At 39.7% G+C, this 16,405-nt stretch overlaps 1 protein-coding gene across 1 annotated transcript; it reads right to left on the bottom strand.

Moving 5' to 3' along the window:
- Positions 1-10,552: 10,552 nt before the first annotated feature.
- LOC127080290 (uncharacterized) lies at positions 10,553-11,515 on the bottom strand. Its single transcript, XM_051020613.1, has one exon. The coding sequence runs from the start codon at positions 11,513-11,515 to the stop codon at positions 10,553-10,555; it is 963 nt and encodes a 320-aa protein (XP_050876570.1).
- Positions 11,516-16,405: the final 4,890 nt, after the last annotated feature.

Below are 16,405 nucleotides of genomic sequence, written 5' to 3'. Positions count from 1 at the left end.
ATCCTGCTGGAGAGTCAGACACACACTAGGTAATAATCAAAGTGAAAGTTGACAAACGACACTTAGAACACCAGATACTTTGACAGTAAGTTCACACATGACTTACTACAACTTGAATATTTTTAGAAAATTTCCACAACAAGTTCATACATGACTTGACAACGTCGGAACAAAAGGTTCAGCAACAGGTTCATACATGACCTGACAACACTGGAATAATCAAAGAAAAAGATTCTTCAAAACAGGCCCAGACATGACCTGGTGATACTGGGATAAAGGCTCAAAAGCAACGGGTTCATACATGACCTGACAATGCTGGGGAATACCAAGAATGGTTCTGACAGCAGGTTCAGACGTGACCTGATAATGTTGGGGGTATCAAAAGGTTCCCTAAACAGATTCAAACATGACCTGACAATACTAGAAAACGTATAAAGAAAGTTCCATCAACAGGCTCATACATGGCTTAACAGCATTGGAAAATTCAAAGCATTTCAACAATAGGCTCAAACACGACCTAAGAATATTAGAAAACCAAAGAATTTTTAATCAACAGGTTCATATGTGACCTCAACATTTGGATATTCAAAGAAAGTTTCACTCACAGGTTCAGACATGACCTGACGATTCTGGAGAAAGTCAAAGATTTTAATAACAGGTTCAGACGTGACCTGACAAACTAGAATACACAATGGAAACTTCAACCATAGGTTCATACATGACCTGAAAATACTGACAAACATACATATCAATTTCATCAATAGGTTCATACCTGATCTGACACCTTAGAATACTTCCGCCAATTCTGGAGATTTCTCATAAGAAATTCATCCAATCAAAGATTTTGGAAATTCTTAATAGGGAAATTATGCAAAACAAAGATAAACGGGAGTCTTCTTATAAGTAGATCATCCACACAAAAGGCTACGATGATTCTTTACAAAGAAATCAAACAAAACCGACATCATTGGAGTTTTCTAATAACGAAAAACCTCCAAGCTTATGGGAATTCCTCAAGATGATGAGTCATACATGACTTTCACGGAACCATCAGGAAAGATAGGGTAATTAAACTCTCTGTACGTGCCAAACAACGGTTGGACTTTTAACCGTAAGTAATGGATTACAACCAACTTTTAACGGATAGGTGCCAACAACAATTGGACTTTGATTGTAAGCAATGGATTACAACCAACTTTTAACAGATTGGTGCCAACAACAATTGGTCTTTGGCTGATGTTGGCGACAACCAAAATTCAGATACCAATTACAATTGTACTTACAAACAGACTGACAGTGATGCCAACGACAATTCAAACTTCTGAAACGAAACTAGTGACAACTGGTCTTCGGGTCAAGGGATAACAATCGACAACGGGACCAAAGGGGCTACACACATGAGTACAGAGTACACTTTGAACCATGCATGATTTGTTTTGTTGTTTTATGCATGATATATGAATGATCATGATATGCAATGCTGACAATAGGCAGACTAGGAGTTTGTAGGGACTGTTTGTAGAGATTCTGATTCCTCAACACCAATAACTCAAACCCGTCTAATTGTCAGGCGTATCCAGAGGAGAATCTATCATGATTGACGGTTATAAATAACCAAAGGTCCATCCTTCCAGAGGATTGATAAGTTGTGTTCCATGGAGATTTTGTTGGTGATCTAGGAATATTTATGCAACCTTGAGACTTTCGGGAAAACAAATGATTTTCCTTTGATTTCCACACATATCAAAGTAATTTTGTTCCTTTTGCTGAATTTCAAATTCTTTTCGAGTCTCAAAATTTCATTATTAACAAATAAATGACACTTTGCATAACAAAGAAAAGCGTAGAAGAACATAATTAACAATGATTGGGAAAACTTGTATTTTATTCAAGAATGGTAGCACAGAAATGGCGTAGCTCCATAGAATGTTACAATTTTTGGAAAATGGCAATAAGGAAAGGTTTACGTTGAATTCAGTGACCACTAACATCCCCAATAGATATGATTCTCCCAAAACCTTGCTTCTAAGGGGAGTAACTGGATTGATCTTCCGCCTAAGATTCTTCGGTGTTAATCAGTAACAACTGATGCAGTTTATGCCTTGTGCCCTTAACTTTTGCCTGGATCGCCCTTTCGGGTTTTCAATCCACCGGGACGCTCCTTTTTTCCTAAGTCGCCTTTTCAGGTTTTCAACTTAGCGAGCTACCATTTTTTTTTATCCCTAACTTTTTCCTGGACCGCCCTTTCGGGTTTTCAGTCCACCGGGATACCCTTTTTTTCTTAAATCGCCCTTTCAGGTTTTCGACTTAGCGGGTTTTTATTAAGCATAGTATTTTTTAACTGCATCAGAGTTCACGGGGTGTGAGAGCTCTTCATCATCCATAGTTGTGAGAATCAAGGCACCTCCGGAGAAGGCTTTCTTCAAAACATACGGGCCTTCATAATTGGGAGTCCACTTCTCACGTGAGTCCTTGTGTATTGGCAAGATCTTCTTGAGCACGAGGTCTCCTTCTCTGAATTCCCGAACACGTACTTTCTTGTCAAAAGCCCTTTTGAGCCGTTTCCGGTATAACTTTCCATGACACAAAGAAGTCATTCGCTTCTCATCTATGAGGTTTAACTGATCAAATCTATTTTGAATCCACTCAGCCTCTTCTAGCTTGGTTTCCATCAGGATTCTCATCGAAGGTATCTCCACTTCAATTGGGAGAACTGCTTCCATCCCATATACCAAAGTGAATGGGGTTGCCCCTGTTGAAGTGCGGACGGAAGTCCGATATCCATGCAGTGCAAAGGGTAGCATTTCATGCCAATCCTTATAGGTTTTTACCATTTCCTACAGGATCTTCTTGATGTTTTTATTAGCGGCTTCAACACCGCCATTCATCTTTGGACGATACGGTGAAGAGTTATGGTGTTCAATCTTGAAGCTTTCGCATAATTCTTTCATGGTCTTATTGTTCAGATTCGTCCCATTATCTGTGATGATCCGGCTTGGAACTCCATAACGGCAAATGATCTCTTTCTTGAGGAAACGTGCAACCACTTGTTTTGTCACATTAGCATAAGAGGCGGCTTCTACCCATTTGGTAAAGTAATCAATAGCAACCAGGATGAAGCGGTGACCATTGGAAGCTTTAGGCTTGATGGTGCCAATCATGTCGATGCCCCACATTGAGAAAGGCCAAGGTGACGTCAAAACATTTAGTAGGGTCGGAGGCACGTGTACCTTGTCGGCATAGATTTGGCATTTATGACATTTTCTAGCATAATTGAAGCATTCGGATTCCATGGTCAACCAGTAATAACCAGCTCTCAAAATCTTCTTGGCCATGGCATGCCCATTGGCATGAGTTCCAAAGGATCCTTCATGAATCTCCTTTATCAACAGGTCCGCTTCATGTCCATCCACGCATCTGAGCAGAATCATATCGTGGTTTCTCTTGTATAACACACCATTGCTTAAGAAGAATTTGGATGCTAACTTCCTCAATGTTTTCTTCTCAAGAGTTGTTGCATCTGTTGGATATTCTTGATTTTGCAAAAAGCATTTGATGTCGTGAAACCAAGGTTTACCATCAGCTTCCTCTTCAACCGACTGGCAGTAGGCAGGCTCAACTTTCCGCTCGATCTGAATGAGAGGTGCTTCATTATGGAATCTAACTTGGTACATTGAAGCCAACATAGCCAAAGCATCAGCAAATTGATTCTCAGTTCTCGGGATATGACAGAAAGTGATTTCGTCAAAGTATTTTATTAGTTCCATGACATAGGCACGATAGGGGATCAACTTTGCATCAGGGGTTTCCCATTCGCCCTTGACTTGGTATATCACCAAGGCTGAGTCTCCACATACTTCGAGGATTTTGATTCAGAGGTCAATTGCTGCTTCAATGCCTAGGATGCACGCCTCATATTCTGCTATATTGTTTGTGCAATCAAAACACAACCTTGCTGTGAAAGGAGTGTATCCACCATTCGGATTCAATAGAACAACTCCTATACCATGCCCCATGTAATTGGAGGAACCATCGAACATGAGTTTCCACCGAGATCCGGGTTCAGGTCCTTCATCAAGTCCTGGGATTTCACAATCTTTTACTACCATAATGTCTTCATCAGGGAAGTCAAACTTCAATGGCTTGTAGTCTTCAACGGGCTGGTTGGCCAGGTAATCAGACAACACGCTTCCTTTAATGGCTTTCTGAGATACATATTGGATGTCATACTCAGATAGTAACATCTTCCAACGGGCGAGTCTTCCAGTTAAAGTAGGCTTTTCAAAGATATGCTTTATTGGATCCATTTTTGAGATCAACAAAGTAGTGTGGCAAATCATGTATTGTCTTAGACGACGAGAGGCCCATGCTAAAGCACAACAAGTTTTCTCCAAGAGTGAATATCGGGTTTCACAATCAGTAAATCTCTTACTTAGATAGTAGATAGCATGCTCTTTTCGGCCGGTTTCGTCCTGTTGTCCCAGCACACATCCCATTGACTTTTCAAGCACAGTTAAGTACATAAAGAGTGGTTTCCCCTGAACAGGTGGAATTAGAATAGGGGGCTCTTGCAGGTATTGTCCGATCTTCTCAAAAGTCATTTGGCAGTTAGAGTTCCATTCAACTGCTTGATCTTTTCTTAGTAACTTGAATATAGGTTCACACGTAGCAGTCATATGAGATATAAACCTAGAGATGTAGCTCAAAACGTTCCAGGAATCCTCTAACTTCTTTCTCTGTACGTGGAGCAGGCATTTCTTATATTGCCCTAACCTTGTCTGGATCTACCTCAATTCCTCGTTGACTAACAATGAAACCAAGCAACTTTCCAGATCGGACACCGAAGGTGCATTTAGCAGGATTCAGCCGTAGTCGAAATTTCCGAAGATGCTCAAATAGATTTTGCAAGTGATCTATATGATCCTCTTCACTTTGGGATTTTACAATCATGTCATCCACATAAACCTCAATCTCCTTGTGCATCATGTCATGGAAAAGGGTGACCATTGCTCTTTGGTAAGTTGCCCCAACATTCTTGAGACCGAATGGCATTACCTTGTAACAAAATGTTCCCCAAGGGATGATGAATGTGGTCTTTTCCATGTCCTCTGGATCCATCTTAATTTGATTGTAACCCGAGAATCCCTCCATAAAGGAGAAGACCGCGAACTTAGCAGTGTTGTCTACCAGGGTGTCAATACGTGATAGGGGGAAATCGTCCATTGGACTAGCTTTGTTTAGATCCCTGTAATCAACACACATCCTGACTTTGCCATCCTTCTTGGGTACTGGTACAATATTAGCTACCCATTGGGGGTACTTCGCAACTACTAGAAAACCGGCATCAAATTGACGTTTCACCTCGTCACAAATTTTTAGAGCCATGTCGGGTCTTGCTCTTTGGAGCTTCTGCTTTACTGGCGGGTGATCTGGCTGTAGTGGTAGCTTCTGGACAACAATATCAGTATCTAAACCTGGCATATCCTTATATGACCAAGCAAATACATCTACATATTCTTGTAGCAACCTGATCAATTTTTCTTTGATGCTTGCCCCAAGTGTAGTCCCAACTTTGACCTCTTTCTTGTCTTCCTCAGTGCCAAGGTTGATTGTTTCCACTGGTTCTTGGTGCGGTTGAAGAGCCTTTGACTCGTGCTCGAGCATCCTTTCCAATTTTTCAGGGAAATCACAATCTTCCTCACTATCCTCTTCCGCTTGGTAGATGGGGAATTCAAAATTATAGGAAGTAGTGGGATCATCGAATTCAACTGGTTTATTGATTATTCTGCATGTTTTTTAATGATGGGTTTTTTTTAGAAAAAATGGAAATAAAAATGCAAAAGAATTAAAAATATTTTTGTAGTTTTTTGAAAGGATTTCCATTTTAAGGAAAGAATAACAAATGAATGAACGATAAGAATTTGAACAAAATGCTCTTTATTTGTCATAATGATTTTGCAATTTAAAAGGGGCCTTACAAATGATCCATTAGCCTTGGGCAAAGCTAAGGATTTTCAAAAAAAACAAAGGAAAACACAATTACTTTGACACAGGAAAAACTTCTGGAATCTCAACTGCTTCCCAATTTGTCAAAGCTGTTTCACATCGGTATATCAGATTTGATGCTTCTCCATCTTCAGTGTCATCTTCAACTGCACCAACCTGATCTCCATGGATAAATCATGTGCTCAGAAAAACTTCTTGTATGCTCCGCACACGGTCCTTTGTAGGGACCAGGGCTCCTCCATTAGAAGAAGGCTTGTACCCGAACCAAAACGATCATTTTTCTCGCTGACATTGATGACTTGCCCTTAACCTGCAGGGCCTCCACTTTCAACTGATGACCTTGCACTATTCAAAGAAGCGAACGACAAACTGGTTTTCTCAATAGGATCCTCCACCTCAGCAAGTGTGGCATTGGATATTTCGAGTGCTTGGAAAGAGGTTTCTAAGGCATCCTCATCAGCCTCGATATAACGGAAAGAGGAGAGTTGACTGATGATAAAATCTTCTTCACCCGAGACAATGACGAGTTTGTCATCGACAACAAACTTCATTTTATGATGCAAAGTAGAAGTCACTGCCCCAGCAGCATGTATCCATGGACGTCCCAAAAGGCAACTGTAAGCGGGATTTATGTCCATGACTTGGAAATTGATGGGGAGTACATGCGGTCCGATCTGTATTGGTAGCTTTACCTCCCCAACTACTGTCCTCCGAGAACCATCAAATGCTTTTACCACAAGTGCACTAGGTTTCAATTCCGAACCTTGGTAAGATAATTTAGGAAGTGCCCTCTTTGGTAGAACATTGAGGGATGATCTAGTGTCAACTAAAACTCTGCCCAGAGCATCTTCTTGGCACTTTATGGATACATGTAAGGCGCGGTTGTGATTCTTCCCTTCCTTGGGTAGCTCTTCATTACTGAAACTTAGAGTGTTGCAGGCTGTGATATTGGCGACCACCCCATCGAATTGGCCAACCGTTATATATTGGGTAACATGGGCTTGAGCAAGTACTTTCAGTAGAGCCTCACTATGAGCTTCAGAATTTAGAAGCAAAGATAAGATAGATATTTTTGATGGTGTCTGATATAACTGATCAACTATCTTGTAGTCACTTTTCTTTATTATTCTTAGAAATTCACTCGTTTCATCTGCTTGCACTGCCGGCTGTGCCCCTCCATAATCTGGGGTAGGATTTGCAGTTGCAACTTCCCTTGTTGGTTCTTGAGGGTTTATATTAATATTGGGAGTATAAATCCGACCGTTGCGGGTCATCCTGCTCGTCCCTGCAGTGTTAGTGATATCGGTGTCAACATTCTTCAAGCCTTTCTCACTTTCAGCAGATTTGGGTTTTCCATCTACCACTCCATCTACCACAGTTATGTCATACTTCCAGGGTACCGCTTTGGTGCTTTCAAAAGGAAAAGGGGTAGGCATACAAACTACCACGGGTGATGGATGAACAACATCCTTTCTGTGATAAGTTATCTCAAACGGTTCTGGTAAATTGAAAACGGGTTCAATGACTGAAACTTCCTCGTTTGTTGTTGGACCACAAATTTGTAAAACACTTTGATCCATCAAGTTTTGAATATCAATTTGTACCACTTTACATCCCCTCGGATGAATGACACATTCTTCACAATTATCGTGGCGCGTATCAATCAAACTAGCTTCCACCAATCTTGCATGAAGTGCTAGCAACGGAGTTTTAACGTTTTCAACACTTTTGATTATACAAACATCAGAAACATCCTCGATGGCATTAACCTCACCATGCGCCGGCAGAGGGTTACTTTTTACGTTGGGTCCGACATCCCGAAATGAAAGAATCTTCTTCTCGACCAGCGCTCGCACAATATGCTTCAAAGCATAACATCCCTCTAAATCATGCCCAGGGGAACCCTCATGGAAAGGACAATGGGCATCTGGATTGTACCATGGAGGTAAAGGATTTGGTGGAGGACCCAAAGGTCTGGGAGTCAACAACCCTTTTCGCAGTAACGATGGGTACAACTCAGTGTATGTCATAGGGATTGAAGAAAACGGAAGTCTACCTCTTTGTACCCTATTTTGATTTGGAGGATTTTGTGGACGAGGAGCCTGTGCCCTTGGCTATTGATAAGCAGGTGGCCCGGGCGCTTGCTGGTATACTGGTGCTTGTTGAATAGGTTGATAGACAGGAGCTTGTGACTGGTTGAAATTTGGTGTGACTGCTGCCACATACGGTTGTTATACATACTGCACTGGATAAGTTGGTTGTTGCTGAGCAAATTGATGTTGCTTCTTCCATGAAAGACTCCTCCTTTGACTGGTTGACACTGCATTTGTTTCACCCTCTTTCTTTCTTTGAAAACTTCTTGGAAACTTTTTGGCATTATTACCAGATGTTTCAGAGGTGGTTATCATTTTTCCATTCTTCAATCCAAGCTCGACCTTTATGCCCACGACGACCAAGTCAGAGAAGCTTGCAGATACACTACTCACCATTCTTTCATAGAACATAGGTTTTACCGTATCCATGAACCAATCTGCTAACTCCTTTTCAGCAAGGGGTGGTTCGACTTGCGAGGCCACTTCCCTCCATTATTGTGCATATTCCTTAAAAGACTCATTATCTTTCTGGGACATGCTGAGAAATTGCCTCCTATCTGGGGCCATATCCATGTTATACTTATAATGTTTGATGAAAGCATCAGGTAAGTCTTGGAAACAACGAATTCTACTTTGATCAAGGCTTAAGTACCACTTAGAGGGAGCACCCCTCAAGCTGTCTTGGAAGTAATGTATCATAAGTTTATCGTCCTCTACGTGCGCAGCCATTTTTCGATAGTACATAATAAGGTGACTTTTAGGACACGAGTGTCCCTCGTACCTATCGAAATCAGGGGTCTTGAATTTTTCAGGGATCACAAGTCCTGACACTAAGCACATCTCCTTAGCAGCAACACCAAAAACTTGGTCACCTTCCATAGCCCTTAACCTTTTTTCAAGAATCTGGAAATTCTCTTTCATCCCTCTTATGTCTTCCTGTCTTTCATCATCTTCGTCTGAAAAGTCTAGAGCATGTTGTTGATCCTCAAAATAAGGTTGCACATGTGCACGAACGAGAGGTCGTGCGAACGTGTGAACCACTGGATGAGTTTCATTGGTTGTTGGTAGAGGAACCGTTTGCTGAGTGGATTGTGCAAAACCAGGGGCGCCTTCAACTGGGGGTGTGAAACCGGGATGTAAACCATAGGCTGGCCAGGTGGTTGGTACTGTCCTTGCAGGTTGGGGTTCAATCATAGGACCGGAGATTTCTGAAACGACCGTCGTTTGGGTGTCCAACTTGGCCCTAATGACTTGTAGTATCTCCATGACTTGACCCATGTTTCCTCGTAGGTCTTTGAGATCTGAGCTTACTCGCTCCAATTCTTGCTCTTGGTCCGCCATTCTTCGACGAGCACTGGCTCTGGTGTTGTAGTGGTGTTGAGGACTCAGTGTGTAACAACTGATAGAGAAAACGGAATGAGTTTTTATTTACTTACATGGAGAATGCATGAATGTATGTATGAATGTATTTTATGTTTATTTATTTTTACGGATTCTTATAAACTTTGCAGTTGTTGAGCACAGACTTTGAAAGTAATGTGAACAGAAACAGAAAACAATAGTCAAAAGCTGATTCAAAAATTCAATACCCATTCATTCAATGAAGCCAAAGAGTACAAAGTACACGGTCAAAGTGGGTACAAAACATTAAGCCAAATACAAAAAATTGGAAATAACACGAAGCAAACAACTTAAAGAGTCCTCTTAGCAACTCGCTCTTTGTGTGCCTTCAATTCTTCTTTGAATCTTCGCATCATCCTTTCGCAAAGCAAAACAAGGTCACGAGCCGAAGGATGAGTGTTATTTTCATCCATGTCCTCTAGAGCATTTTCTAATTTCCATGGTAAGTCTATGGCCACGCCATTACAAAACTCTATGAGGTTAGCCAACTTCGTGCGATATGCATCAAGGCTTGGCTGCGGAAGGTTGATGGTGCATTCATACTCATCCAATATCTCATTCAAATGCTTCCTATGATTTAGCCAACCCATGCTTTGGCTCTTCAGAGACTCATATTATTCCTTCCAATAACTAGCTAGCTCCTTGTTGGTATTCAGCTCATCACACTTCTCTTCCCAGGATTTAGGACATATTTGAGAGGCTCTTTGGGCTTGTTCCTTAAGACGTCTTTCACGCACCACTTCAGCTTTAGAGCTTCAAAGTTGCTCCTTCAGTTCTTGTATTTGAGCTTCAAGCTCCTCCTTTACCTCCTTCTTTTGCTTAGTGGCTAGGTCCCACCAACGCTTCCACTTTAGTCCATCTCTTTTAGCCTTAGCTAACTCATCACGTAGTGAACCTAATCCACTATCATCCTGATCTAGGCACTCCAAGACTCTTTCCTTGAGATCTTGCTCAATTTTGTTCTTCTTACGAATCTCCTCCAAAAGTTCCTTCCTTTGGTTACTCTTCCTTTTGAGGATCATATTTTTCCCAGTTTCTTTGTAGAGTTCAGATTACAGATCATCTTTCTCCTTTCCAAGTTTAGCTACCATGGCTCGAAGTTCTTCCACCTCTTCAAGAGAAACAGGGACTGGTTCTGGTGAAGTAGACTTTATAGGAATCTCTATAGGAAAATGGAGCTTCACAACTTTGATCCTCTCCGAGATCCATTGCTGATAAGGAACCCTGGCTGCATCATTCTTCTTTATTAATTCTGTTCCTTTGGTATGCATCTTTTCCCAAGATCGAATGATCTTACAGAGGAGAAAAGGATCATTGGTTCCCATATCATTCAAAACCATCTCTTCTAACTCTTTATCATCGGGCTTCCCACGCATAGGGTATCCAAACTGTCGCAAAGCTAACATGGGGTTGTAGCTGATGCAACCTTTAGATCCTATTAGTGGCACATTTGGGAAATTACCACAACTGATAATGATTTCTTCAACATTCAGCTTGTGTCGGTACCAAATGATATCCTTACTAGACAAAGACACCAGAGTTCTTGCCCACTCCCCATCGGACATTTCACTGATGTGAGCATCAGGCTTGAACACATATGAGATAAGCCAATTATAGAGCAATGGAAGGCAACATATCAACATTCCATTCTTCTTTTGATGTCGAGTATGCAAAGTATGAAAAGTGTCGGCTAGTAGTGGAGGAACCAAACTTTGTTTATCCTTCCAAACGGCCCAAAAGATACTTGTGGCAGCTGAATCTATAAAACCTTCATGGGTTGGGAACAATACTAGCCCATATATGAGAAGAGCTAGTATATTTGCCAATGCATCCCAATGATGTATCACAAACAACCTTTCTGCTTCTTCTTCTAGGTAAGCCCTCCAAAAACCAAAGAGATTCTCCCTTTTCTTCCAATTAGCCAATGCATCAGATATGGGGATGTTGAGGGCAAGGGCTAGCATCTCTACCTCAGGTACCTGACGAATCCTATTATACGGTGTCCTTCCTTTCATATAAAATCCCAAGAGCCGGTCGAATTCCTCCAAGGTTGGAGTCAACTAAAAGTCTTGGAATAAGAAACTTCGAAACGGAGGATCATAAAACTGAGCTAAAGCGGTGATGGCTGGTGTTTGAACATCTACTAAGAGGAGATCCAAAATATGGCCAAACATTCCTTGCAAAGTAACCCTGAAGCATGCGGGGAGTTCATTCAGAAGTCTTGATATGTTGGCAATATCTGGCATTTTGGCTTTGAATGGTAATGCTTTCCTTCTTTCTGAACCCATTACAAACTTTTTGTGCTAACAACTGCGTATTCAAAAATTCCCTGAAAACAAAATTTGTATGAGTGTCATGATGTTATGCAAATGATCATGAATGCATGGTTTTTGGTTTTGGGATAAGGTAACTCAAAACACCCTATTTGGTAGGCTTCTTAATAGATAGTTCTAAGTTGGTTACCCATAAACCCACTCACAGGATAGTTTCTACGTTTTTCATAAGGTTCCCAGAGTCATGGACCATAATCGTATCAACATCATGCAACAGGGTAGCCGCTTTATGACAAGAGTGACGAAAGGTCTCTTCTGAGCGGGGTTTTCATGTTGGGTGCCACAAGGAGAGGCCCTTGGAGTCCATCATTACGCAACCACCAAAGTAATAACTGGTTCTAAGAGGGGCTCTTAGAGTCATGGACCCTTCATGAATCAACGTCATGCGACAGGCTAGCTGTCTAATAACGAGATCTACAAACAAGTCTACTCTAGGGGAGTCTTCATGCTAGACACGCAAGGAGTGGCCCTTGGGGACTAACACTACACAACTTCCAATTCTAAACTTATGTGTTCTCTCTTCTTTTTCCAAAGCTCGGGTGTAGAGCTTTATTCATGATATCAAAATCCCAACACCCACACACATATATATATATATATATATATATATATATATATATATATATATATATATATATATATATATATATATATATATATATATATATATATATATATATATATATATATATATATATATATATATATATATATATATATATATATATATATATATATATATATATATATATATATATATATATATATATATATATAAATGCGATAAAACAGAGATAAATAAATCACATAACAAAGGAAGAAAAATAAACAAACAAAGCTAACACACATACGAAAGCTTAACTAAACTAGGGTTGACTCACTTAGGGATGTTCCAGTCCCCAATAGAGTCGCCATCTGTCGCACCTCGAAAAATGGGGATACGACTCAAGCGAAGCGCAATCGCACGCTCGCATGATGGACTAAACAGAGTCGCCACCAAACTTTATTTTATTCCTAAAATGGAAAGGGGAAATATCGATAAAACCCAAGACAAAACGACAATGATTATGGTCGTCGCAACCAATATCAGGGTTCGGGAGTCGGTTACGCAAGGGGAAGGTATTAGCACCCCTCCCGTCCGTTGTATTCAACGGGAACCGTTTAGTTAGTTTTGTTTTGAATGTTAGCTTATGTTAGTCTTCTCATGTTATAATGAGGGAGAGAATAAAATAGAAGAGAGAAGAAATGTTTTTGGATTTTTTGACGAAGGACTAAACCTAAGTTTTTTATTAATGGCGGCCTGACAAGATTTACAAATCCTGCTCCTACGTATCTCAACAGAGAAATCAAGGCTTACGTGGTTCTGGGTAGAAAAATGTTTGTTTGTTGGTCGATTTTAGCGAAAGCTATATTGTATTAATCGATGAAAACATTGTTTTACCCAAAACAGATGAGGAGCGGACGTATACCACACATCGAATGGATTTACAAATCTACATTCAGAAAAACGTCACTTATCTCGACTCAACAATCGTGGCCGAAACATTGTTTTGCATCACCCTAAGACAATATATCTTTCGTTTATTAAAAAGTTTTTGGATTAATCGCACGGCGGCGAGAAAGAGTTTGATTGGTTGGATTTATTTTGAGTAATGGCGAGAACTTGAATGATCGAGATATCCATCTCGAATCCTAGTCTCAGGAGTGCACGGTATACACCATGTTCCATTTCCATCTTTATTGACAAAAGTGTTTAATAAAGATTAAGTATTTTTAGGTTTGATTGAGAAAGGGGTTTGAAGAACCCGCATTGACAATTTTAGACGATGGCGAGAGCTAAGATAGGTAAGGCATCCACCTTGAATCTTAATCTCAGGAGTGCACGATATACATCATGTTTCATTTCCATCTTTATTGAAAAAGTGTTAAGGTAGGAATTAAATATTTTTTGAGTTTGAAAGACGGACGTTTATAAGAACGAGGCATAAGCCCCCAGGATCGATAATTCAGGGTTCCACCGGAATGCAAGATTCCAATGGTCCTTTTCCATTTGAATTATTTTATAACAATTATTTAATGGACAATGAACACTTGATAAGAATCAATTGTTCAAAGAGTTACGCCAGAATGCTTGATCCCAACGTCCCTTATTTTGTCCAAGTTAATTAAAGCGTTTTAGGGACGAAAGAAAAGAATGAATGGTTAAACCGAAACGTGAGGCTCAGGACTGATCATTCGAGGGTTCCCACCGGAATGCAAGATTCGAATGGTCCTCTTCATTCGTGTTTTTAAAAAAAAAAGAATTTAATCGAGTTGCAAAGATAGTTTAAGAATAAAATAAAATTATAGGGATAAAATTAATTTTACTATTTTATATATATCGAATTAATTTTATATATAAAATCGAGTTCCCACCAGAATGCTAGATTCCAATGGGAAGAAATGAAATTAAATGTTGAAACTATGGAAAGTTAGTGAAATTTAAATCGAAAATTTATTAAATTTGAATGTGATTATTTACATGTGTAAAAGTATGAACATAGATATCAATAACCTAATTAAATTAATTAACACATGGAAATCAATTAACCGTACAAAATCCCATATCAAAAAAGTCAATAATTAAAAAAATCTAAAAAAACTAAACAACTAATTAACAATTAAATCAAAGTAAAATAAATAGTAAGAAATTATAAAAAATTTAAATGGAATAGTAAGCATAAAAAATAAAAATATGGAGGTATGCTACTCCCAAGTATCAAACCCATCCCACTAAAGAAAGTGAAACTGCTCTCTCTCCACTAGACCACTTATGGTCATCTGTTTCCTTAATAATAACTTGAATATATAAACAAGAATGGATTAAAATAAAAAAATAAAATAAAACTGGAATGAGATGGTCTGCTGGACTAATCAAAGCCCACAAAAAGGTGAGAGGGATCCCAAAGGTTAACCCTAGCCGCCTGGCTGTTGGGTGGAAATAACCATACATTAATACCATTAACTCCAGCAGACAATAGTTAATGGAAAATTGCAAGAAAACTAAACGGTCATTAAGTGGATTTTAATTGCATGTTTTTAAAAATAAAATAAAAAGAAGGAATGTAAGAGGAAGCGTAGTAAACCCAGAGCACTCATTCATCGTCCTCACGCAAAATCTCCCACTCCGTCAATCTCACTCGTCATCTCTCATTCTCTCGCACTCTCGACCTCATTCCATCTCTCAATCTGTAAATGCAAAAACCATGGCCTCAAAAGAAAATTAAACAATAACGCTCACCTTCGGCGGTGGTTCGGCGGTGATGGTGATGCTTGAATTCACCTCAAAGTCTTTAGGGTTTTCATTCGTCGCCGCTCTCTCTTCTCTCAATTAGGGTTTTTTCTCTCTTTGAAAAATTTACGGTTTTTTTTTGTGGTTCCCTTTCGCCTCTCCGCTTCGCTCCTTTTATACTCACCACCTTAGGGTTTTGAGCTGGTTTTGGAGATCCAAAAGGGTATCTCTGCGAAATCCTTTAGGGTGCTCAGTTTGTTTGCCCTATTTGATGTTTGATTTGGAAACGGTAATACAAACCTACACTTTCTTCTTCTAATTTTGTCTCAATCCCTTTTGGGTTATTTGTTGAATCTTAACGCCTTGCTAACTTTATTTGTTTTTACTGCAGTGAAAACCGGTGAAGTTTGAAACTCCAATTATCACAGGGGTTTTTTCGATCGTTACATTTTGTTCCTCAAGTATGATGTTCGTATCATAAACCCATGACCAGACAAGTTTCTTCTTGTTGTTTGGAAAGGAGTCAGTTAGTAATTAGTTTAATAGAACTCTGTTATTATAAAATTTGTGTGAATTAGTGTTAAGCTGATTTTTGCATTTGGTTCCTACAGGTTATGTTGATTTGTTTATTGAGCCGAGATTCAGTTGCATTATGGAACCTTGTCGACTTATCGCGAGATTCTAAATGAATGGCTACCAACATTTTGGACGGCGGGGCGAGGTAGAGCCATTTTATAAACTTCACCCTGTTAGTTTCGTAGGTCGAAAATCATTAATTTGGAAACTACGGTGTCTAAGAGGTTGGTGCAGTGATAGGGAGTTAGATTGGATTGAGGCTTGATCAATGTTGGAAGCTTGTCAACCATGCTGCTTATGAAAACTATAATGGTTATTGAACTGCTAATGCATTTCTTGATTTGTTAAGCTTATTGAGTGAAGTTAATTGTTGCTATGCTATGTACAACATGCATGTTTGATGACTGTGCTGCAATGTTATTGATGCCATTTGACATTACAGGTGAGATTTTTGGTGGTTTGTTGTAAAGAGGCACTACAAATGAACTATTTTTTGTTGCAAAATCGTATCCACCAGATATCTTTGCTTGAAGAGCATTCTTTGTATCGTCAGCCTGCTCGCCATATTTCCTGTCTGAAGAGACACTTGATTCATGAGTCAATGACATAACAGGTCGTGGACCAGACATCTTTGAAGAAAATTCACTCTGGACATTTTCATCGATGTTAGATCCTAATGGGGCACCCATGCGAGAAAATTGGCTACTATCAACAACATCACTTTC

This window comes from Lathyrus oleraceus, chromosome 5, assembly GCF_024323335.1.
Source record: "Lathyrus oleraceus cultivar Zhongwan6 chromosome 5, CAAS_Psat_ZW6_1.0, whole genome shotgun sequence".
In the NCBI taxonomy this organism is placed as follows: domain Eukaryota; kingdom Viridiplantae; phylum Streptophyta; class Magnoliopsida; order Fabales; family Fabaceae; genus Lathyrus; species Lathyrus oleraceus.
This window is presented reverse-complemented; position numbering and strand designations above follow the sequence as displayed.